Source organism: Siphateles boraxobius, unplaced genomic scaffold (assembly GCF_051911475.1).
Source record: "Siphateles boraxobius isolate OS27281-9 unplaced genomic scaffold, OSU_SipBor_1 31, whole genome shotgun sequence".
Taxonomy (NCBI): Eukaryota; Metazoa; Chordata; class Actinopteri; order Cypriniformes; family Leuciscidae; genus Siphateles; species Siphateles boraxobius.
Genome location: NW_027508931.1, coordinates 4,592,669 through 4,619,170, shown reverse-complemented (window position 1 = coordinate 4,619,170; position 26,502 = coordinate 4,592,669). Strand labels below are relative to the sequence as shown.

The 26,502-nt window shown below is 35.1% G+C and overlaps 2 protein-coding genes across 3 annotated transcripts in view; one reads left to right on the top strand and one right to left on the bottom strand.

Moving 5' to 3' along the window:
- Positions 1-1,243: 1,243 nt before the first annotated feature.
- On the bottom strand, positions 1,244-20,127 carry plekhg7 (pleckstrin homology domain containing, family G (with RhoGef domain) member 7). Its single transcript, XM_077193454.1, has 17 exons — positions 19,828-20,127; positions 17,646-18,373; positions 16,440-16,462; positions 13,697-13,815; positions 13,157-13,197; positions 12,682-12,777; positions 12,066-12,212; positions 11,759-11,854; positions 11,564-11,665; positions 10,453-10,566; positions 8,296-8,470; positions 6,171-6,286; positions 5,014-5,101; positions 4,843-4,922; positions 3,310-3,463; positions 3,014-3,111; positions 1,244-2,101 (listed from the first exon to the last, which is right to left on the bottom strand). Exons 2-17 carry the CDS (start codon positions 18,252-18,254, stop codon positions 1,991-1,993), a joined length of 2,169 nt encoding a protein of 722 aa, XP_077049569.1. The 5' UTR covers positions 18,255-18,373; positions 19,828-20,127; the 3' UTR covers positions 1,244-1,990.
- Positions 20,128-21,615: 1,488 nt separating this feature from the next.
- The window catches only part of itpr2 (inositol 1,4,5-trisphosphate receptor, type 2), a 120,232-nt gene continuing 115,345 nt past the window's right edge, over positions 21,616-26,502 (top strand). The window contains exon 1 of one of the 2 annotated variants that reach the window (XM_077193408.1): positions 21,616-21,988. In XM_077193408.1, coding sequence (XP_077049523.1) covers positions 21,897-21,988 — 92 coding nt within the window. In that variant the 5' untranslated portion in view covers positions 21,616-21,896. The remainder of the gene's footprint in view (positions 21,989-26,502) is intronic. The other variant, XM_077193409.1, reaches the window with a different exon arrangement.

The window sequence follows — 26,502 nt, the reverse complement described above, 5'->3', positions numbered from 1 at the left end:
ATTATAGTAATTTGCCATGTGCTGTCCGTCAGTTTATATATATATATATATATATATATATATATATATATATATATATATATATATATATATAGCTTTAAAAAATTGTTTTTAATAATGTTAATACTTAAACCCAGAAAGCACATGTACGTACGTCTAGGAGACGTCTATTTGATGTGCTTGTTTACATGGACGTATTTTTTTAGTGTTTGCTCTAGCGTAGCCTATTGCATCTGCAATACGTCGGAGGTTTCCTGTCGGATGTCAAATAGACGTTTAGACAATGTCTTTAAGATGTTTATGTTTTAGAATGTATGTAAAGCTGACATCTTAAAAACGTCTATTAGATGTTTGTAAACAGCAGATGCTTTCCAGATTAAGTGATCTTTAACAGACATCTTGCAGACCTACATGTGCGTGTAACTGAAAGTTGAAGTTTCTCATCTAATATTTGTATTTTATGGTACATTTACATGACAACAATGTACTAAAAATGGGAAAATTTTTCCTTTGCGTTTTTCGTGTACAGACGACCACATTATCAAAACAATCCCCGTTCACACGAATCCGCGAGAACAACTAAAGAAACACTACGTGCTTAGACTGAACAGGCAATAGGCATGATGTCACCGTTTACACAAATTCGCATTTTTGTAGTTTACACAGAGACGATAACGGACTCTTGTACTTTGAAAAGTTTGCGGGTTTTTTTAGGCCCCCAAAATGCCGTTGTTGTGTAAATGAATGTCCAAAACGCATCATGTTTTTTTTTTTTTCATTTTTAGTTGAAAATGGTGTTGTGTAAACTCCCCTTTTGTTTATTTCCATAACTGAAAACGATTAATAGTTTTAGTTTTAGGGGCTGTTTACACAACCCCGTTTTCAACTAAAAAAGGAAAACTTTTTATACATTTTGGGGGCAAATTTTTGAAAGCTATACCATTATCGTCTCCGTGTAGACAAAAACCCCCACGAATTTGTAAAAACTGCGACATCATGCGCTTTACGTGTTCAATCTATAGATAGGATATATAGTGTTTCTTTAAGTCACCACCAACACAGCCAGGCAACATAATGCAGCATTTTTAGTCATTTTCGAGAATCCGAGTAAACAGGGATCATTTTGAAAACGTTGTCGTCTGTACATGAAAAATGCAAAAGAAACTTAAAAAAATTGTAGGATCGTTGTTGTGAAACGTACCCATATTAATACTGGTAAATGAAATACTTTGTTCACAATGTATAAAAAAAACTTGACAATATTTTATTTCTCATGGTCAAACATGGAAATTAGTTCCAACACAATGTAGAGCATAATTTTTTTAAAGAAAATTTTAATTTATAGAAACGTGAACAACTGCAAACTTACAAACACTGTATTACAATCTACATTGGTTCTTTATCTACTGTAAGCATTTAACTTTCCCACAATACATGTCCATGTGAAAAAAACTAATTCAGCATCTTTATTTGCAACAGGAACATGCAACATTGTTCGTTCTCCAAAGATTCAAAAAAGGAATTGAAAATTAGTTCCTCTTGTGAAACTTCAAACTGCTCAGTCACTATAGTTACAGCTGTGATGTTTAGCCATTGTTAGCACACACACACAACAACACACAACAATTTCTTTTTTTTTAAATTAATGTTGCTTTAAAATCAACCCCAACTGTCAAATATTGTTGTTCCAAACCTCTATGTGTTTCTTTCTGGGATATAAAAGGAGATGTTTAGCACAATGTGAGTCATATGGAGGATTTAATACTCAAAGGTGATTTCTGTCCTTTTAGAAGCTTGACAGCCTCGGTTCCCACTGTATTGTTCTGATAAACGTCTGTTCCACAGAAGATTCGGAACGACATGAGGGCGAGTAAATGATGACAGAATTTTCATTTCTGGCTGAATTTCTCCTTAAAGTAAACGAGATGCATTGTGCAAAGCAGTGGTCTTTTGGCACTCTGGAGGAGGTTCTACAGAAAGTCTCTATAAATTAAATCTGTGAAGACTCCAGATAAAGAAAAGAGTTCTTGACCCGCGGCTGCTGACAGTCCTGCTTCAGCAGAGAATTGATGGCATCCTCAATCACAGACACCCACGCTTTCTGAAACATACATAACACACAGCCTGAATAAGAATTTTAGCATGATTGATAATACCAATAATAATAATAGAAATTGTTGTATGATTTCATTGCCAATTTTAAATGTTACTGAAATTTAACACTGACTTTTTTTTTGCTGCATTTATTTGAACAAAAACACAGTAAACAGTAATATTGTGAAATATTATAACAATTTAAAATTTAAAAAATTCTATTGTAATGTATTTTAAAATGTAATTTATTCCTGTGATGACAAAGCTGAATTTTCAGCAGCCGTTACTCCAGTCTTCAATATGGTTGCTGACTAAACTAACTTATTTTAAAGGTATAATTCACCCAAAAATTACAATTTTGTCATCATTTACTCATCCTCAAGTTGTTCCAAACCCATAAGAGTTTCTTTCTTATGTTGAACACAAAAGACACCCCCCCCCCAAAAAAAACCCCCCGAAAACGTAATCAACCAGTTGACAGTTAGTAGTCATTGACTTTTATCGTAGAAAAAAATACTATGGAAGTCAATGGCTACCATCAACTGTCTGGTTACCAACATTCTTAAAAATATATTATTTTGAGTTCAACAGAAGAATGAAACTCATACAGGTTTGAAACAACTTGACGGTAGGTAAATGAAGACAGAATTTTCATTTTTGGGTGAACTATCCCTTTAAAATGACTTTGGTTCTTCTACCTAGCAATGTCAAGTGATTAAAACGGTTGTAATTTCTAAGAAAGCATCTGCTAAGAACATTCAATGTTATGTCATTTAAATATGACATTAATACTGAGTAACCTGATGATGTTTGGTATGTCAGCACTGGTTGATCTTGCGAATGAGGGGTGTTGGGTGGAAAGGAATCAAAGCCTGAGTCTGTTGAAATCCAACATAAATAAGCAGAATCTTCCATTCACCTTCATAGATTCAGTCTGGGCTTGTAAAATGAAGACTCCAATGCATTGCTGGTAACGATTCTGGTGCATTATTATGAATGAATTGGGCAAACCAGAGGCTGAAACATTCAAAAGACAACAGTGAACACTCTTTCAGTGTTTGTACCGACATCATTATCAGTGCTGATCACATGGATTCATCCTCAGTGGAAATGTCTGCATTGCTAAGCGATTACATAACTGCACTAAACAACTGCAACATGACCTTAATCCAAAGAATGCGTCATGGTATGTGTGTGTGTGTGTGTCATCAACACCTGTGGCATTGATCTGGTCTATGTTCTTTAACTGCAGGCGGTCCAGAGAGATGGGCTGGTCCAGGACAGTGAAACTACAGCCCTCCTGCAATAAGAGCTCAAGCTCTTGGCCCGCAACCGGACGCAGGGGGTTCGACTCCACTACGCCAGACTTCTACAACATAAAACACACAAGCCTGTGATAATAGCTGTTTAAGAGTTTGGCCATTCTCAAATAGACGAATGCTAACTTGTGTTTAAAGGCAACATAGAAATACTTCTTAACCCAATTTACTTCTGTATTGTGCTGTATTTCCAAAAAAGTTCAAATAAATGTGGGATGGAATTGGACTTTTCTTTTTTTAATGTAATTGATTGGATTGTAAAAAGTGGCCTTTCCACACCAAACCAGGAACCTGCATTATTTAAAAAAAACATTCACGTTAACTGATATTACATGTGATTAAAATCAATAAAATCAATAAAATCTTTTGATCAATATTGGTAAGATTTGCTTACCTATTGGTAATTTAGAAAAAAACTAAATATATTTCATTTAAGGTATAATAAAACTATATTATTCATTTTATTTCAATAAAAGGTCCAAATAACTCCAGGGAAATGTACACTAATACGGTTCAAAAGGTTTGGGTCTGTAAGATTTTTTTAATGTTTTTGAAAGAAGTCTCTTATGCTCACCAATACTGCTTTTATTTGAACAAACAAAATACAGTAATATTGTGGAATACAATTACAATTTAAAATAAATGTTTTCTACCTTATATATTTTAAAATGTAATTTAATCATGTGATGGCAAAGCTGAATTTTCAGCATCATTACAGCATCACCTGATCCTTCAGAAATCATTCTAATATGCTGATTTGGTGCTAAAGAAACATTTCTTATTATTAAAAAAGTTGAAAACAGTCATGCTGCTTAATATAAAGTTTTCTTCGGATACTTTGCTGAAAAGAAAAAAGAAAAGATCTGTATATATTTAAAATATAAGTTTATGCAAACATGTAAAGTATTTGATCAATTTAATGCATCATTGCTGCATAAAAATATTAATTTCTTTAAAAAAATCGTACTAACCTAAACCCTTTTAACGGTAGTGTATATAATATAAATGTAAATGGGTTAATTTTTTGATTTTATGTTGACTTTTCAGCATTTTAGCGCTATAATCTGTATATTAACTTGCAAAATAAGCTTTTAAGATTTTTTTTTATCATTGTGATACATCTCATAAAAAAGATAAAATTACATTTATATAAATATATTCAACTTTTAATCTCCATTTACAGTAGTCAATATAATAATATGATCTGTCACAATCCACTGATCTCTATTCAACCTCAGCATGTAAAAGGGAGTAATGCTTTGAATCAATAATCACTCCCAGACAGAATCAACAAATCTATATTCACATTACCGTCACACGCTCATACGCATCACCCATGCTTTGATTTATGTCAATAGAGGCATGGCTGCTAGGCATTTTACAGTAATAACACCAAACAGTCACGCTTAAAAATCATACATCACCGCACCTTTTTGCTGCGCTTGATCTTCGTGATTAGAAGGAATTCGTCAAAGAGAAGTAGGTAGACCTCATGCAACTTTGCATTTTCTATATGCAAAAGAAGAAAAAATGTAAGTTCACACCACATAACCATCCTAAATGCATAAGTGGACCAATGAGAAAAACTCAGCCATCCGACCTATGAGAATGAGCTTCCCATCGTGCAGAAGACTACGGTGAGACACCAGGTTCTCCAGGGTTACAGATTTCAGCAAGTGCTTCAGATTCTGTGAAGGATCAAACATGCACAGCCGTCAAATCTCTTTGAATGCAGGCATTATTAAAGGCATAATATGTAAGATTTTTGGATTCAAATATACAAAAACCGCTAGAACAATGTTATTTTGTAAAATATATTTTGTTGACTTTGAGACATTATTCCAAATGTTTCCAGCAATGTTTAAATCCAGAGAAATTAGCAATTTAAACCGGTGTAACATCCCATGTCATTGCGTCGCCTCGTCTTCTTGATTTACTGTGAATAACATGTTTGTACCATACGTCAGAGTAACAAAAAACCTAAAAAAAACACTATTTTGTCAAGTGGCTAACATAGCATAATCAGAAAGAGATTTATCTGTAGTAACATAATACAGCATATTCTCCACCATACAATGTTTTAATATTATTTGCATGCCACAAGTCATCTTGCTTTTATTAATATGATATTCTAATATCGATCTAGCTTACTGCAATGTGCAACAAGTGTATCATACCAGCCACCGAACGAACGCACAGAGTAATATTATAACATAACTTTCAAAACATTCAAATGTAATTTTAGTACACAAAATAAAGTGACCTGTATGAGTAACAATTCAGCACTTGCGGCTGTTTCATTAGAATGAAAAAAATAATAATGTGAATTTAAGTGATCAAACGTAACTGTAACAAAGTTCAAATTCAGGGAAGGAGGCGGACGTTAAACGAAACTTTAATCGTAAAATATACAACGGAAGGAGCAGCAGCGACCAACTGCGGCATATAAGCATAATAAAAACAGCAACGTAAAATTTCCAAGGCTCTCTGCCTCGCCCTGCTTCATAACACAATAACGTTAATAAAACTTCAATACATTTGCTCATCCATGAACATGATTTCTGCCTGAGTCCTGTCGGATTGCTTGCCATCTGCTGTGGAGGTGAAGACGAAAACTCCCATGATTCCACGCTCATTCACGGCGTCATCAAGCTACGTCTTTGTTATTGTTTTCAACAAGCGACCTCTAGCAGCGAAACTTACATACTGTGCCTTTAAATATAATGTGTGTTTATAGAGACAGATTTTGACACAGACCTCAGGAACATGCGCCCTCTTGTCTCGCTCCCACACAGGAAGCCACACTAGAGATTCCTTCAGCTGCTTCACCTTCTGGTAGTTGTCCAACCACTTTACTTTTCCTTCAAGATCATCTGTACAGAGACAGAAAGAGAGAGAGATTTGGGTGGGTAACTTATTGTCTCATCAGCCCACACAAAGGTGGTTAGCTTTGAAAGGTTCAGTGCATTAATCCACACCTCCCCAAACAAACATTACTGCTGTTAACAACCACAGATCCAGTTTTTGTTTGTTCAGTTGGAGATAATCGACTTTATTTAAATTCTAGATTCTTTCCGTTGCGTTCCAAGTAAAGGCTCTTTCATCAACAATGATGGACATTCATGTTGTTTGAACCCCACACCCATCAGACAACTGAAAGTCACCAGGAAGAGTTGAACACACACCCTTATATTGGTTAAACTGTGTCATTATGTGTGTTGAAATTAGCTGCCGTCATCTTGGGACATTGTTGTATAGAAGTTTAACCTATTATTCATTTCATGTTTGTCTAGCCATAAATCAGCCCTGGAGCAGGTCAACAAGTCAAAAGCAATCATTACCATCACAACAAATATCGTAGAGAAGATTACTGAAATCATAAGAAAAAGGTAATTGCGACTTTTTTACTCACAATTCAGACTGTTTTCTCCCAATTACGAGTTTATATTTTACAATTCTCAGAAAAGTCAGAATAGTGAGTTATAAACTCACAAATATGAGTCATAAAATCCGAAATGCGAGATATAAATGTACAATTCTGAGAAAAAAAGTCAGAATTGTGAAATATAAACTCACAATTGCAAGAAAAAAAGTCAGAATTGTGAGATGTAAACTCACAATTGTGAGAAAAAAGTCAGAGTTGTGAGATATAAATTCACAATTACAATAGTCAGTTAGTGGGTTATTTGTTTCAAAATAAGAAAAAAAAAAACGTTTTGTCTTTTAAAATGACTAAATATAGGAACAGACTTTGTTGTGTCAACAGCAAAATCTTGTATCTCTTCCACATGGTCATTACCATCATAATGGCTTTTTTGATTAACAAGATTGTCTCAGTAAATTATAGATTTATTTAAATATATAATTTACTGAGACAATCTTGTTAATCAAACAAGAAAAAAAACATTAAAATACAAATATTTTAACAGATGGAAGGGCAAACATGAATGCATGAAAACACAGAGGGTGTATTCATCTCGTTTCCTTATCAAAACGGTGTACTTGATAAAAACATAATGGATTTATGACACGGTGTGTAATGCTTCAGAAACGATAACTGGGCATATCAGGTTTTCATCACTAACTAAACCATGGCATACTTTCAACTGTTTTGGCTCACATCTTCCAGTCAAAACTAGCTCTGTCTTTCACACTGATTTTGCAGCTGTCACTCTGCATATCTTTTCTCACAGCGGCTTTCACAACACACCTCACAAACAGCTTCTCTATGAGAACTGGAAAAGTCACCTTTCACTGCTTCTAATTCCTGGTTTGACAAGAGTGTTTTACACAAACGAGATCAAAGCATCGGCATATGAGGAACAAAGAAAACTATTTTTCTCCCCCAGATAAGTACTGCTTAAAAAAAAGTTGTTTTTGAAGTTTTTAATTAATTGGTTTGGGTTGATAATGGATATTTAATAATGCATGCTCACTTCCTTTGCAGTCATCTTAAATGTTCACTAATTTTTTTCCTGTAGTACATTATAATTTTGTGATGGCTACATTTATTTTATTATCTAGTGTTTTATTTCTAAACTATTCAGACAAAATAGTATAACATTTAAATATCACTTTAAAGTAAAAAAAAAAAAAGGAAAAACACTAATTTAACAACTTCTAAAAGTAATATTTAGTAAATACATTTTTCACGTAACTAAATTCACTTTTATTGACTTAATTTCAGCATTTAAAACAATTTATTTTAGTTCTAAACGTTTTATTTTTAATTTATTAAGACAAAATAGTATACTTTTTTTATATCCACCATTTATCAGTTATCAGCCATAACACGAAAATAATTTTCAGCTTATTAGATTGCCATGAATTTTCATATGGTGCATCAGTACTTTCAACTGTCACATTAATACCATTGACTTACAGATGGCTCTGTCAACAAGATCCACGATGCTCTGTATGGTGTTCTCCTCGGCCTCCGAGCAACTCCTCTTCCCAATGTTCTTCAACAGCAGAGGGTACCGAGTAAACCTCTGCAGAGGAATCACCAGAAGATCCTTCAACTGCAGTCTGCGGCACTGCTCGTTACGTTCACACCACTGGAGGAGAGAAAGAGTGAAGGGTGGAAGAAAAATGAAGTATAAAAGTGCCCCTATTATGTAGTTTTTTTAAGGCTCCTAATTTTGTTTTGGAGTTCTCCTACAATAACCTTACAAGCATCCAAGGTAAAATAGGTCAGATGTCCCAGACTGTTGTGAGTGGCCTAAACGAAATGACTATTACCATATCTGAAGACACAAATTTCATGATTTCAATTCATTCGCTTGACTTCATATCGATTCATTTGGATAAATATCAGCGACAGTAGTTACGTGTTCATTTAAATCTCTCAACTAATGCTGTAAACAGAGCCCTGTCAGCTGGTATTTTTAAATGTTCAAATTAACAACTCAAATTAATTTAGCAAAATACTCCTCTCTATTGTTAATTTTTCAAGCTAACTAACATGCTATGGTCATTATTTGATTTTCCTGAGGTAATTGTAACGTTAGGCAACTTATTGTTCTCGAGCTGTTTTATTGTGGTTGACTGATTGATAGATTACATGAGACATGACACATTTCTGTAAGTTGTACTGTATCTTTCAACATACCTTCTAATGTTCATTCGTGTTTATTTACTATTAACTAGTACACAAAAATTGTAAAAAATGGTTTCTGCATTCAATTTTTAAGTACAATCAACTTGGATGTTTAAGTTAATTCAACTTAATTGACATCAAACTGACTTAAAAAATTTGTTGAATCTTGTATTACTTGTAATAAAAGTTGAAAATTGCTTAACTTATTTTGATGAGTTAAAGCAATGTAAAAACATGTTGTTATAACTTATTGATCATATAATTTTTTAGTGTAATAAAGAGGAACACAGATCGGTTCCCGTATCACTTGAACTGAGGCGGTACAATGATCGGTCACGTTACATTTAAGAGTGCCAAAACGTTATTTAATGTTTGAATTTTGTAATAAAAGTGACAGAATTTTTTAAGCTTAGACTTTGTTTCACATCAAAAGTAACCTGCTCTGTCTTGTCTTTCGGTGTCAGTGTCCTGTTTGCGTAATGAATTTTCAATGCGTTAGAAAATGGATTTGTAGCGTGGGAAAGTGAGAACAGTGGTAATTGCGTGAGAGTTGGCAGCCCTGAGTAGATGTTTTTGTCAGGCAAACATACATACTGTAGGTTCATGCAGGAAGTAAGACTGGAAATATTGATGACACGATTCAGGCAGATTAGAATCAATTCTTTCTTTTGTGAAATAATGGCTGCATACGAAAACTTGGGCAATGACTTCGCTATCCTGGAAATTCTCGCTAGAAATTACATCAGAAGTGGAAAACATTGGTCAAAAACGTACAACATTTACACACAAACTGTCCAGCAACTGCAACTTTCTGTTGCCATCTTTCTTTTTCTAGCTCAACTGTCATCAAATGGAACCCATAGGATTGTGGGATATCAAAAGCAGTGAAGAATACATCTATGCTTCCCTAAAAAAAATCGATCAGATGAAGGTATCTCAGGAGAAGTGAAGCTAACATTGGATTCAGACGTGCCTTGCTACCCTGGAATAGAGCACTTTTAAGTTTTCAGATGCAGCCAATAACTCTTCTTGTCGTGCACTTTGATCTTTTAAACTTTGCAGACCTTTAACATTCATAAACAGCTATATTAAACATTACATAAAAGGCCATATCTAGAAAGCACAATAGAGAAATATTTTTGATAACACTGTAGCCTACTACTTGTCATGAATATAATACAGATAAAATAAAACTGACAAATCAGATTGAAAATTGACGTGGAGACAGCTGATGATGTAAGAGAGGGAAAGTAGCAGAGTCAACAGTTTTTCACCAGCGACCTGGTCACCATGTTCCTGCGTGAGAAGCAACGGTCCCTGACAACCACCCTGCAGTGGCCTGAACCTCGTGTTGTAACATTTGCCCTGTTCCCTAGATCTTGTCAGTACATTGAGACCAAGCCCTGATTTATCATATCAAATCTTGCCTTCCACGGTTACCTTCACGAAAGAGCCAAAGTCCTCCCTGAGCTTCAGGCTGTCCAGATAAAAGATGGCCGTACTGTAATTCAGGCAGTATTTCTGTAGACAATGGCAAATGCTCTCACCGAAAGCCTGTAAAGTCAACATTCAATAAGGGAGAGTGATCAGAAGAGAAAAATAGAGAAAAAGTTCTGTTATCTTTTAGCAAACAGGGAACAAAAGATTAGCGGTGTTCAGTTTTTTTGTTTTCTAAAACAATCATTTGCTTAATGTCTAACATAATAATACATTATGAAAGCACAACATCGCTAAGGGGTTGGATCTCATGTTTGCTTTTGGCCAGCTATACATTATGTTTAAAGGTCACTGACTGTGACTTTCCATTTCTATAAACATTTTTTATTTTAGATTGTGAGTTATTTTGTATGTAAAGACTTTTACATTGTTAAAGATTTCGGTCACACTTTAGTTCAGGGTCCAATTCTCACTATTCACTAGTTGCTTATTAGCATGCATATTAGAAATATATTGGCTGTTTATTAGTACTTATAAAGCACATATTAATGCCTGGTTCTGCATGACCATTTCTACATCCCTTAATCCTACCTATACCTAAACTTAACAACTACCTTACTAACCTTTAATAAGCAGTAATTATGAGTTTATTGAGGCAAATGTCATAGTTAATAGTTAGTCACTAGTGAGAATTGGACCCTAAACTAAAGTGTGACCGAGATTTCTACTTCAAATATATGCTGTTCTTTAGAACTTTATATTTATCAAACAATACACAAAAATATCAGCATATTAGAATGATTTCTGAAGGATCATGTGACACTGAAAACTCAAGCTTTGCCAACAAAGAAAATCAGCTTAGCCAACACAGGAATAAATTACATTACGCTTAAATGGCAATAATATTTCACAGTATCACTGTATTTTTGATTTAATAAATCGTAAGAGACTTCTTTCAAAAAACACCTTTGAATGGTAGCACACACACACACACACACACACACACACACACACACACACACACACACACACACACACACACACACACACACACACACACACACACACACACACACACACACACACACACACACACCAACCTATGGTCTTCTACCTTTCTAAGGAGTTCAAGAAGAAATTGAGTACTATTGCTGTCTGGACTGGCCCACATTTCCTTAATGACACGCAAGAGGCTAGTAAGGAAGCCAAAGCTAACCTGAAATATAGTAAGAAACAAAAGAACAATATTTTATATTATAAACCAGACTAGTCACAAAACTGCAGTTGTTAAATTTCCTGTTAGTCTCACCAGACAGAGCTCATTGAGATTCGCAAAGAGCCTCCAGGAGTCAATGTCCAGTAGACAGTCTCTCATCTGCAGGTCTGTTAGTGTGGTCAGAAACACCTACATGCAGAACAAAGGCAAGCACATTTAAGCTTTATTCCTACAGAGTGACAAAATGGTTGGTTGGCACCAGACTATTTGTTTTAGCTTGTAGTTCACTGGTAAATGTCAGTTACTGTAACCATGCAATATAATGTACGATAAAAACTGTATTTGTCTCTTTCAATGGAGGACCTGCCATTCCATAATACTGAAGGCATCATGTTCACACCTCTTTTAAAACCATAAGCTGATCAAGGAAGTAGACACATTCACTGGTGAAAAGCTCCCAAATGGCCTCCTGTTTTCTGTAGGATTTTGGATTCTCCGCTGCCTCCAGTTCAGAGCGATCCCTCAAAAAGTCCTCCAAAGACATATCCTGAAAGAAAAGAGAAATTTGAATCCTTAAGGCAAGATAGCACAGGCAAAAATATTTTTCATGAAGAAATAAAGATATAAAGTCAGAATTGCTAGATAAAAAGTCGCAGTTTTGCTTCTTTTTTCACAGAATTGTGAGAAATAAACTCGCACTTGCGAGCTAAAAAGTCTGAATCTGCTTGACTTTTTTTCTTGCAATCTTTTTTCTTCAAATCCTACAGTTCTCAGAAAAAAGTCAGAATTGTGAGATAAAAAGTAAATATTGCCTTTATTATTATTTTTATTCCGCTGCAGAAAAAAGCCTCGATAATTTTCTGATTTATAGAGTGATAAAAAGAGAACTCATAACATTTTTACACATGGGTGTCTTGACTTAATAATAACAAAAATAGGACTTCTTAGGTGCCATTCATAAAAATGCAGGTGCTATAAAGCTCATCTCAGGTGGTCAAAATCAACTGATTATTTACCTTAAATGTCTGAAAGTCTGTGTCTCTCCATTCCTGGACCTGAATGCCAGCCAGACACTTATCAATGTTGGCTACGCTGCAAGTTTTTCCTTTTGTCTGTTGGAAAACACCACTCACATTTACTCAACATCACACTGCCCTGCACTCAACAGGTCTCTTTGTGTTTGAGCACAAACTGTGGAGCAGATTGGATAGCAGGACATGTTCGAGCTCTGTTAGACAGGCCCGTTTTGTTGTTGTTTACTGTTAATTGAATTGATTGGGGGGAAGGTGTGCATGCATTCAAATCTGATGTAGCTCAAAATGGGTCAGTGAACACTATGTGCTAGACATCATCCGAATGACACGAAGCATCTGAAAAATTACAATGGCAGATGGCACCAACCACAGAACTGACACTTGATCAAAACTTCACTGCAGAGATGGGAGAGATGACTGCATGTTGGTATTGAAACGTTAAAATATGGGAACTTACTGTGCTACGCCTCGAGAAGGGCCACTTTGATTTCTTAGTGTCTGTAAAAAATGCAATAATAAAATGCTGGTAACACTTTACAATAAGGTTCATTAGTTAACATAGTTAATGTATTAACCAACGTGAACTAACAATGAGCAATACATTTGATACTGTGTTTATTAATCTTTGTTAATGTTAGTTAATAAAAATACAGCTAATGTTAACAAATACAACCTTTGATTTTAATAATGTATTAGTACATTTTGAAATGAATATTAACTAAGATTAATAAATGATGTAGAAGTATTGTTCATTCTTAGTTCATGTTAACTAAGGTAGTAAACAACAAATGTTAACTAATGAACCTTATTGTAAAGTGTTACCAAAATGCTTAACTTTATACAGATCAAAACATTCAAGTATTCCAATCTGGAGAATGTGATAAAGCTACTTATTCTTTCTTTAAGATTTAATTCTGGGAATGTAAATATAGGTAGGTAAATGTTAGCAATTCATATCAAAACCCTGAGTCATGACATGAACTGATGCATGACTAACCTGAATAGGCTGATTTATTTAAAATATCAGCAGCGCCATTGGACACAAACAAATCTCCAGGAGAAACATCCAATCCAGGAAGACTCACAACCACAGAGCTCCGCCTCCTTTCCTGCAGCCTGAGAAAAAGCAAACCAGAAGAGAACAGGTGAGTATGAACAACATTCCTGCAACTGAGTCAGCCAGTCTTTCAAAGTATACATGATGGATGTGTACTGAAATAATGTAGGTTAACCACAGAGCATCACAGTCAACATTTATTTGCTTTGCATTTGTATAACGACACTTTCACCACAAGCTTAGAGGGTAGATTTGCATGTGAAATGCAAGTCCGCCAAATTAATTTAACCTCTATCCAGTCCAGAATAGCACAATAGCTCCATAGACCTCGGAAAACGATTATTTCACTAAATTAATCTGAGAAGGTTTGATTTAACCTTGGCCAATGCACTTTAGTAATCTCTTTATGCAAAGCCAAGCCGTGCTAAAGTTGAAATTTCAAACCAGATTTGCTTTAGCAGGAAATCAAAGAATTCCATGTTCACATTTCTAAGATGCCTTGCTGGTATTAGGTGGCCAGAAATGCGTTTGCAAAAATGACTAATGAAACCATTCCATGTAACAGCTGTACCTGCACCCAATAGCAAGGTGGATTTATAGGTCTGTCAACGGACAACTGAGCAGTGGGATATATGGGAAGATACAGGTTATTATATTCACTGGTTAAGAACAAAGAGCAGCAGCAGGGGTGGGAAGTCAGCACCCTGAGCGAAGTCACTAGAAATCGAATCAAATGATTTTTTTGTTGTTGAGAAAACAAACATGTAATAAGCTCATTTATATGGTGGACTGCAAACAATGTAGAGAAGCACACATTTCTGCTTATGTGCAGTTCCCTATTCTGTTTAATCATCATTATAGTTTATAATCACTATATTATATTAAACATGAATATAGTTCTGTATAGTGAATTTCTGTATAGTGAATATAGTTCTGTATAGTGAATTTCTGTTTCTGAATTTCTGTTTTTTTCTGCTCTGCTTCAGTTTCCCCATTACATTTTGACATAAAATCCTAAGGGCTTTTAGGCAGTGCTATGAATGTTTTCACACACAACTCGATAGTCTGGTTTTTGTTTTAGTCACTCTCTGCTTTGTGCCTATCCATCTGTACAGAGACTCAACGATGTGCCATTCTGTGATGTGGTGTGTGTCAATAAACAGTTTACAGGGGCTTACTTACATCTTCAAATGCAGGTATGGGAGAGCAATAAGAGCTTGGAAGTAAGAGAAAATCATACCTTCCATCCATGTAACAAATACAAATCTGTTTTACTACAACATTAAAGTAAAAAGCAAAGGTTGATCAAGGCAAACTTTGACTTTAACAAATCTTTATCTGAAATGTGAAGGCCAAGAAATTTGAAAGTCATATATAGTATAGGCTAGCCAGACAGAGAGATATGGATGGATGGATGGATTCTAAAGAGGGGCATTTTAATAAATAAGTGCATAAGGCAATAAGTTACATTTTTTACTTAACCTGTTGTCTTCCTTATTTAAATTATGTTTAAATAAATCTGTCATGAAAAAAGTTAGTACACCATTGTTTGGATGGATAGATGGATGGATGCCTAGATTGGTGTACATAGCTTGAGTTTGCCAAACCAACATAACAAGAACCCCAACTGAAAAACTGAATACAATAATAACTGCAGATACTATATCAGTCTTTCCGTGTTCATCACAATGAATATGGCATCATATACCAATAAACACTTGACTCATAAAGTTGCTATGAGATATGAATTCTTCAGCATTATAAAGTGAACACCCATTTCCATGGTACCTGGCACAATTAACCCATCAAATACTTCCTTTTTAAATGTATAATTTGTTAAAACCCCTTAAAAAACCTATGTGTTCACTTTTTACACTTCCAACTTCTCTTTTGCAGGTGCAAACAGAAACACAGATGCCAGTACATTGAACCAGTAAAAAGTCACTCATTGCATCTCCTTTTTACCCACATTAAAAACAGGTCACTGCTAATGGTTTGTTATCTAGAGACAATCCTAGAATGAAGCACCCCTCTATGGCGACTATCCCTGCCCCAACATGACCACAAAGAAGGGAGCATTGTCCTCGCACCTCCACGGAATAAAGATGTCCCCTTAACATAACTGTCCCGTCCAATCGCCGTCCTGGGATGAGCACTGCAATCAGACGGTGCCATACTGTAATTAAGGCCACAATAGCTGCCTAATTATCCACCATTGAAAAGACAACCGTGGTCCAAGCAGAGTGGGCCCGACAGGGGGAAAAGCGTCACTAATGAGTGTTTGTCTGGCCCGTACAGGGCCGTATGATGGAACTCTAATAACTCTCCATTAAAAGTTAATGTGCAGCTAACAAAGCGGCAATACAATGAACAAAGAACTTCCCTCTATCCCAACACCCCCTGCGCCAGCATGGTGGCGCTCTACTGAAAAAGTGTCCTGCTTTAGCCTCATTACCCCAAACGGTGTGTTTCCACACAAACAATTCCTGGATTAATGAAACAACTTTTCAAACGAGAGATGTTGAGCAACAAGTACCGGCCGGCTAGTTTAAGTGAACAAGAAAATGCTGGTTTGACACAGAACAAAGTGACCATACACTAAGGGCAAAAGTACGGTTGATATGCAAATTGACTCGGGCGGGGACGGTTCATGCAAAATATTAGATAGAAACAGCTCACCTACCTTTTATGACAGGGATCCTTGACCTGTAATCAAAAGCAGATACAACAAAACGTGAGCAAAGTACTTTAAGAAGAAAAAACACTAGTCATTTCTAAGTCATCAGCTGCATAATATCAATTTCAATCTTACAACTGGTGCGAGTTTATGAACCCTAAAGTTCTCACATCTATAGATATCTCACTCCATTGTAGAAATGCTTGGATGAATGTGTGAGAGGAGTGAATGGGGCTTCCATTTTATACTTTTGATGCTTCACTGACCCTTCCATTATTTGGTGATTGCTGAATGCGGTGAAAGGAGCCTCATCAGAGGAGAGGTCTGAAGCTGACAATGCATGAAACTACTGCTGTCTAAAGCTCTTATTGTGAACTGCTACCTCAGGAGGTCGAAGAGGAATGAGAAAAGAGACAAGAGGCTTTCTTTGATAAGAGTGGAAAGACTCTTGAAATTTGATTTACATACTGTTTCATCACATAGCATTTGAAACTTATCATCAATTTAGAAAAGGATAATGTACAGCCAGAAAATCAAATAAAGTCTGACAGGGTGATCAGGACAAGGGTTATTATCATTAACTAAAACTATGCCTATTAAAAACATATTGTTAATTTAAATAAAGCTAAAAATTAAATGAAAATCTAAATGATAAAAAAAAAAACTAAACTAAACAAAAATGAGAAGTAACTGAAATAAGTTTAAGTTGATCTACTAAAACTGAGATAAAAATAAATGAAATAACTAGTAATATACATATAAAAAATACTAAAATTAAACAAAAATCGAATGAAAATCAAAAATATTAAATAAAAGCTAATTAAAAATATTACAAAAATCTATAATCGAAAACCTATCTTTTTTACGCTGTTACTTAGCAAATACATACATTTGAGATTAAATAAGTGTATAATTGATAATTTTACCTTTATATTACACTTTTGCTAAAACAAAACAAATGGCCCTAAAACACTGACTGCAACAATATTACAGTAATACCAAGCATGAAAGTAACAGTGTTTTTTTATCTGAATAAACAGTCTGATATAGTTGTTATGAACGATGGGAAATATTAGGAAATATCAGAACACTAGCGCTATTGACCAATCAGAAGTAAGTATTCTAGAGTGCCTATGTCTAAGTCTCTCATAATTACATTTCAGTTATATAGAGTTAGGAATATAAATCCTGTAGAATTTTAAAGACATATACCTGCTCATTGTCATCGCTGGAGCTCTCATTGTCATCAGAAACAGGCTCTTTTGAATCATGAGACTCTTTGCTCTTGCAAATGACACCATTGTCAAGGGTTTTTGATCTGTGTGATCTGATTTTCCCATGAATCATTGAAGATTCAAAGTTCCCGCTCTCTCCATCCAACTGAACAGCCAGTGGAGATGACTGCCGGAAAAATTGAGAAAGGGGACTCGTCGGAGTGTGAGACTCCTCTCCTAATGGACTGTCCAACTTGCTTGGCTCTCGGTAGGAGATTCTCGTACTCCTCATCCTCCTTAGAGTGGGGGACGTGGAGATGCGGGCCGGGGCTTGTCTATCAAACTGGAATAAATGTGCGGGCACGCCGTCAGACTCCGTGAGGGAACCATACCTCAGTCTGGATGACGTCCTTCCTAAATCTATTCGCATTATGAAAGGACTAGCTGTTTGTGTGTCTTTGTCCTCACTTTGGACACATTGGGTTTGAGTCTCTGCATCCGTTCCTTTTACAGTTTTCCTCGCATGCCAGTCTCTACAACTCCAGTCCAAAGTTTTATCCGCTTCTTTCCCGTTTTCGCTTATGAAAGCGTAATTCAACTCGGTCATCTTGAGTAATCCAGCATTATATCCCACAACAGAAGACTGATTAAGAATCAGATGCAGGTTCGGCTTGAGTCATTCCCACAAAAATGTGTCCAATCCTTAAACCCATGTCTCTGGAGCTTCTGAAAAGCAAGAAAGGATTAGAAAAGCCACCCACTATGTTTATTGCAACTCTTGTAGAACTAGCCATGTACAGTATGCCCATTTAATCCCAAAATTTTCCCAGCACAAGTGTTTGTCTCCTTAGATAACCCAATGAAACAAACTGCAAGCGTTGTCTTAAAAAGTTATTCAATAAGAACCTATGGAACTTAAATAAAGTTAAATCCCACCCCAGTAATCAGTTGTGGAAAAAAGGAATGATAAAATGTTGTTTAAATAAATTCAAGAAAACCTGCAGTTTCATTTGTAGTTTATCAACAACTCTTTTTAGAACATAATTTTTGGTCACAAATGGGATTAAATGGGTTAATCTGCATTCACCAATACTTATGAAGTTAAGCGCCCAGACATTGAAAGCCCCTATAAACATTATGCAATTCTCAAGCAAACAATTCAGGAGGATTATTATTTCTTTCTTTTTTTCTTTTTTTTTTTTTACCACATTCTCAATAGGCAGTCTGTAGTTTGTCATGTAGCATGTTTAAAGTGATATTCCTTATGTTGTAGCAGCCAACAGTCCATGTTGAAGTCCAACATTTTGTATGATATCGTAGCCTATATAATTGATATATATATATATATATATATATATATATATATATATATATATATATATATATATATATATATATATGCAGTATGTTCAAAACCAATTGTGCAATTAGCAACATTAAAAATACGAACAGGGTTGATAGTTTTACAGCTAATTTAGTAATTACCAAATATCCATCAAATTTCCAGTTTTCAATAATCAATTGTTTATACAAAAATTATGGTTTAAGGGGGTGACTATATAAGTAATCAAACAGAATATAGGATAAAGGGATAAAAAAAGATATATAACATTTTAGTAAGGATGGGTTATGATGGCAACCTGAACACACAACATACAAAGAAACCTACTGTACTTTTGTTGTTGTTGTTGTTGGTGTGTTAGGAAATATCATGCGTGGTCATTGTTTACATGCGAGACACAAAAAGGCTCCTTTTATGAGGAATGACCCAAATACATTTCCAATATTAGCCTACATTTAATAACTACTGCATGGGTTATCATTGTGCACTTGATAAAGAAAATGGACTTGCGCCGTACATCACTGTGACAGAGTAGCGTGGGAAAAGGCACCTGATCCTGCTCTGGCAGCTAGTGTGGGTTTACAAAGATGTTGCTAATAATAAATACACTTTATTTATGAATAAACCAAAGTAAAAGGCATGATGTAGTATAATACACTCGTATAAAAAACAGACAGTAAAATACATTAAGTTAGTTCTTTGTTTCTGTAAAAAAGAAAAAATAACTAAACGTTTATCGTTGCGGACGAATCGTAGATGTATCTTTTCAGACAATGAAAAAAAGTTAAAGGCTATTTGATAACTATTAGTGTCGATTATTTAAGTCTGTGCCACTTACCGCTTAGTTGTTCCCGGGTGATCTGCGAATCGGGCTGCTGGAGGGAAGAGTTGGACCAAATGTCTACAAGTCTCTGCCACAGTTTCAAACCGGCAGTTTATCCTCAAAATGGTAGGCTACACGCAACAACAGAATCCTGCTCCTTTTAAAGTGAAATAAGCGTATGATAAAATACTGCATGCATTGTCTCTGTGGCTCCGCAGGTATTGTGTGAGGGAGGATTTCTCTGCTGCTTTGTCGCCTAAGGTCAATGGAGGTGGAGCATAGCGGTATTGTGTTGCTATGTGTGTGTGTGTGTGTGAGGTTTAATCTCGTACTGCGTGTTCATGACCTCATGTTTCTTTTGACAGATAGTAAAGTAAATGACATGTACCGGGCAGGCATGTCGTAGTCAGTCACACATGAGCTTTAATCTCATGGAAACTGTGAGCAAATGTCAAGCATCTTTTTCCTTCCAGTGACCACGTGATAGAGTTGATGCTGAGATCAGCCGGGTTGTTATTCTCAACCTTAATTATTTATTCATTTATTCGACGGAGTATTATTGTCATTGACAAATTTGTATGACTGATATTATAAATTGTAAAATCTAGTTTCAAAAAGCATACCAAGCGGTTAGAAATGTCCTTGTAGGCTAATTCATGATGGTTTATGTTTTGAAAAAACTATTATATAAAAAGTTGATTAATTAATTATTTAAATATTAATTCAGTAGCCTACTTCAAAAGTTGATCATAGAAGAGTTGTATTCAAGTCATTATTTGAATGTCATTTTTTTTCTTGTTTTTAAGAACTTCATAGAATTCACAGAATTCTAATTCTAAGCAATTATAAAGTTAATGGAAAAATATATTTGTTAGTAAATAACCCATCTATATAATTAATTAAATACAATTACACCTATGCATTTATTTGAAAGTATGGGGAATTTTAGTCTCATCTCATCTAGTTCACAATTCAAAGTTCCACACGTAGAATATTAACAATAGACGTTTTTTGAAAACGATTACATTATGTGACTATGGAGTTGTATTAATTGGATTATAAAACCGAATTTAGTAAAAACCAAGAAAACATATGACCATGTGGCTTTATTTTGTTTATTTCATCCCAAATGACACTAGATGGCAGTGCAGGCGAGTTTAACCAAACCTGAGGTCGGACCACTAATCATAAATATTATTTTACTGAGTTACAAATGAAGACTTTGAACATGTCTGATAAGTGCTGTGATTATGCAAAGATAGATTATTCAAAGAAACTTTGACACTTTATCTGACCTTTAAGAGCGACTCATTTAGATAGGTTAAAAAGTTAATATATTCAGAAGTATTTTACCAATATTCATTTGCTCTATCTGGTAAGGAACTTTTCTCCTCTCTCCCCCCCCCCCCCCCCCCCCAAATAGCACGAAAAGGCGTCAAATAAACAATCAAACATCTAAAACATCTCAATTTATTGTTCAATGGCAAAAACAGAATGGTTTATAAAGTAATATTATTTTCTTTTGTGCTAAATGTTGCATGTACTTGTATAATTAAAAACAAAACAAATAACGCCGTTTCATTTATCTACCGATATTATATTAAATGCTCTAATCGGCTTTTTCGCGAAGTTATTAATAAAATGAAAAAGTTTGAGGAGAAACTTTTTTTTGTAATTTTGCACCACCTCACCGACACATAATGCTTGCACGACAAACACACAAGTTGCATTCTCACTTTTTTTAGTGAGTTGCATAGTGCATACCACAGCAAAAGACAGACAGCATCACTTCCTTGATTTCACGGGACAGAGGGTGAGTCTCCTCCCACTCGAGTGGCATATTGGTGAGAAAAAGCCTCGTTTGTTTCACAGGAAGAAGTTGAAAACATGAAGAAACGCGACAGTTAGAGGAATCAAAACTCAAAAGTCGCATCTCTTCTCTGGGCGGCTGGATTAAAATGTGTTACTGTCAAAGCGCAGGAACAAGTGGATTGAGACATTGAGTCGACTGGACACAACGCGCTGGATAAGAGTAACGTTAGCCTAGTTAAAGTATCAGAAAATCTTCTGAAATATTTACAGATATGTCGGACCACAGGTCCAGTTTCCTTCACATTGGGGATATCGTGTCTCTGTACGCGGAGGGAACTGTCAATGGATTTATCAGCACTTTAGGGTAAGTTGCCTCCCAATGATCATTATATTAGTCTTAAAAATGACTAAACATGGCAGTTATACATTTAATCAGATATAGCTCCTGGTGTGATTATGTTAACCGAATATGCAATAGTAAAATATTAAAACCATCCAATGCAATTTCAAAGATATTTCAGATGTCAGATGAAGTTTGTTGAGTGGAAGGTGGAAGTAGGAAGTGATTTGAGTACATACTGAAGGCCAGAGGTGCTGTTACAGCATTGCTTCAAAAGCAATCATGCAAATCATAAACAGGAATGCAAAGTTTGCTGTTAGTTTACGCACCAATATTAATACAACTATGTTGGCCTAATTAAAAAATGTAATTCGAGTCTTTTTTTTGTTGAAAATCCCATTTTACACATGGGGAAATTAACTGCACATTTGAGAGAAATATCATTGCAGACTGCAGTTATGGACACAACATGCAGGAAGACTCTAGATTTTCACGTGGTCATGTAGGAACACATCTGCTTGTGTCTTATGAAAGATCATGAATTTATAACCACATGGCGTTGTAGCACCCAGCTCCATTTCAGGTTGTGTGGAATCACTTTTGCATTGTTGTGCAATGACTCATCAAGCAATTAAGGTGCAGAACAAATGACGCTCATTGTGGTCACAATATGTACAACTTTCTGCTCAAATATTTATTAAATATTTTTTGCAGCATTGCATCAGATGGAATTGCAGCAAGGTCACTTTTGTCACTTTTCACAATTCATGACAGAGCTGTTTAGTTGTTTTGGAGTATCAATGTTTGTTAAACTTCAAACTACAAATTGTAGTTTTTCAATTTCCTGCTATGATTCAGATGTAACCACAGAGGTTTTGATTGAAAGCATAAATTCTTAAATGCACATAGTTTACACAGTTGTAGTAATGTGCACTTGCATTGGAAGAGTGACATATGAGTGGACTTTGTGTCAAAGTAAGTTGTCAGACTGCATGTTTCCAGTGTTGTAGTGGATAGTTGACATTCCAGTTTTTGTTAGGTCTTTTGCAGTATTTTAATCCAGTCATATTGTTGTTCCATATTAGAGACAGGCAGCGCTTGTTGAGGATAGGATATAACATACTATTCTTACTGTCTCTGCAATTTATGCATACTATGCACAGTACAGTATGGAGAATTTGTACATAGACCTCAGGTGACCTACTACAGTACATCTGCTAAAATGAACAGTACAGAACACTCCAATTGAGTGCAACAGTTGGGTTCTGGAAATAAAATATACAAAAATCCCATTAATTTTCTCCATAAAAGGGGAGTTAATTTTTGACTTCTAAACCTTTAAAGACAGACCTAGCATCCACTCCCTCCCATGAAGCACTGCGAATGTTTTAGTCAGTGTCTCTAAGCACTCAAACTGCTTAAAGGGATAGTTCACCTTAAAAAGAAAAATGTCATAATTTACTCACCCTGGTGTTGTTCTAATGACATGCCCTTCTTTCTTTTTCTGACCACAAAAGTTTTTAAAAAGGTGTGACGTGTATTTTCTTCTCCGAGGTTAATATGGTCTTTGTATTCTTTGCAAAAAGAAAGTTATCTTGTTCACATCTGTCAGCGGTCATTCTGTCTGACAACAGAGATCTTGTCCGGAGATTTCAACTCCGTGAAGAAAGTGCACAGATACTTTTTTTTGTTAGGTCTGCTCCGATCATAATTTTTGCAGCTGATACAGACTACCGATTTCTTGTCATGTTCGGCCGATATCAATTCATATGTAAGCTCAATGTTGACTGTCACTGTTAACCCCTTACACCCTAAAGGCATTTATATGATTTCTCATTTGATAGGAAACCTTTAAAATTTAAATATAATATACTTACGTACTTTAACAGACAACCCTCAAAAAAAAGCAGTCCGGATTCCGGAAGTCCTATAGCTTTAGCCAAGCAGCATTTCATGTCACTCCGTGAGGCTTTTCTCAAGATCTACGCTTCATGTTATGTTGTGTATGAGTTTGTTTGGATCGAGACAAACTGCTCTAAATATTGTTATGAGATTTACTATGGTTTGCTAATGTTTTGCGATGTTACAAAGCAGAACGTGGCACAAAAACCCTAATCTGTAAACTGTCTGTGGCAACTTTTTACGGTTTACCTCATCAAATTGTGTTTGTAGAGATATGTGCTGGTCGCCATTCACTGCCATTATATTTAAAAAAACTTGTGGTCTGAAAAAGAAAGAAGGGCATTCTGGCATTAGAATAACACCAGGGTGAGTAAATGATGACTTGGTTTTCATTTTATGGTGAACTATCCCTTTAAATATTTAAATGCATAATATGTATATTTTGCAATAAATGTGAAATATTTTGTTTCTACATATAAGATCACCATCTTCAATTCAATAATGTCATTTTCAATGCTTCATGGGATTGTAGTTCTATCCTTTATTAAAGCCATTAAGTAGCCTACACAGTCTGATGTCTGTTTTTCAAGTACCATTTTTGCTTCAAATCAAAGTTTGTCATGTTGTGATTCACCTCATAGCTTGTTGGTTTACTTTGGTTGATGACTTATAAACTCTTAACCAAAGACTTTTATGAAAATCATATGGGAACAATACTTTAGAAACCAAGGCCGCTGAAAATGTTAGTGGCCACTTTTCACTCTATGGGAGTACTTCTACCCAGGATGCAATGTGTTTGACCTAACTTTCTATTTCCAGTGTGATGAACGGAGCATTATTTGAGTAAAATGGAACATTATTTGATCAGACTGCCAAAAGACATGTTTTACAAATTAAGTAAACTAGGGATGCACGATATATCGACCATATATCGATATCGGACGATAAATGGTCTTTTTTGATGTTATCGTTATCGATCCGATAAGAAAATTTGGCCGATATATCAAATCCGATAGATAATAGATTATTTACTTCAGTTGAGAGATGCCGCTGTTCGCCATGATGGTTCTGAATGATTGGATTCACTTCGAAACGGAAGATACAGTTCAATGCAACATGTGCAGCACAAATCTGTCACATAGGCTTCATAACATTATAATAAAAACGCCTGTAAAAGAATGTTGTGAATTCTTGTTCGCCAGTGTTTCAGCGCGACGAGCGCGTTGTTGTGGAAAGAGCGCATCTATTGAGTTAAGCCTTCATGACAAGCATAGTCAAGTTCTCTTGAGCATTCGCAGCATTCTGTGCCATTGTAAGTTGTAATATGTTTATTTTGTGTATATATATCTGTATTATTATATATATTATATATATTATCATGTGACCAGCACAAGTTCGATTGTGCATTCACGTCATTTTGTGCAGATAAGTCGTAATATAAAGTTGATGTAAAATAAATATCTGATTAATCTCACATATGATGCGTTTCGTGGATTTAAACAGCCTGCTAGAAAAGTTCTTCAGTTTCCCGGTGCTCGTTCTCTTCAGCTTAAGCACGCGCAGATTGAACAACAATGCAAAACATTAAAAGCTATGATTGGGACTGTCATATAATTATAATTGTATTCACTATTGTAATAAATTTGTAAATTCTTTGGGTTTGCATTCTTCAGCAACCGTTGAGTTGATTAACCTTCTAGCAAAGCGATTCGGTTTAACGTTCGTTCTCTTCAGCTTCAGTGCGTGCAGCTCACACAGCAATGTAATTTGAAACAGTAACTAAGCTATTAAAGATTTTTACTATCACTGTAATATTAAAAATGTTTAATTTTTTTCAAAAATATTGTGTTATAATTAATAACTACCATTATTTTGTTCTCGTATTATTTTCATCAACGATATGGTTTGATAAAAATAATTTCCTTATTGTCCGTGCAGAGGCGATTCCATTTTATTGATCCATTTTGTTTCTTTATATGCAGCCCAATGTTATCCAATGACTTGTTTGCATTATTTAGGTATTTTATTTTTTGTTAGGCAATAGATTTTTTGATAACACTTTACAATAAGGTCTCATTTGTTAATGCATTAACTAACAGAGAGCGATAGCCTTTGTTATAGTAGTTAATAAAATATGTGTGTTCATGTTAGTTCACAGTGCATTGACTAATGTTAACAGATACAACTTTCTTAAAAATGTCTTATAAAATTGTTGGTTCATGCTAACTAATGCTAACAAAATTAAACCGTATTATAAAGTGTTACCATTTTTTTAATACAGAAAGTTGCCCATAGGAGTGTAAAATTTATTTTAAAAGTTAAGGAATCTTACACTGGTTCAAACTAGGCTGTACTGTATTGTATATGTTTGGTTTATGTTAAAAGTGTTTGAGACAAGGCTTTTAATAGTGAGCCTTTTGTTTATGTATACAGGCTATCAAAGTATATACATTTTTTTAATTTAGATTTATCGGCCAATATATCGGTTATCGGCTTTCAAATGTAAAGAATTATCGGTTATCGGTATCGGCCAAAATGTTCATATCGGTGCATCCCTAAAGTAAACTACTGTTTTTCTGTTTGCATATCGCCTATTGTTTTTCGAATTATTTTGCAAACTTGGCAGTTGTATAAAC

What these genes read in the sequence shown, in the direction of transcription:
- plekhg7 (XM_077193454.1), bottom strand. Translation starts at nt 18,254, where the DNA reads ATGACCGAGTTGAATTACGCTTTCATAAGCGAAAACGGGAAAGAAGCG. An exon ending in CCAGCGATGACAATGAGCAG is followed by an intron (nt 16,463 to 17,645) that starts GTATATGTCTTT and finishes TTTTGATTACAG; the next exon opens with GTCAAGGATCCCTGTCATAA. An exon ending in CAGACTTTCAGACATTTAAG is followed by an intron (nt 12,213 to 12,681) that starts GTAAATAATCAG and finishes CTTTTCTTTCAG; the next exon opens with GATATGTCTTTGGAGGACTT.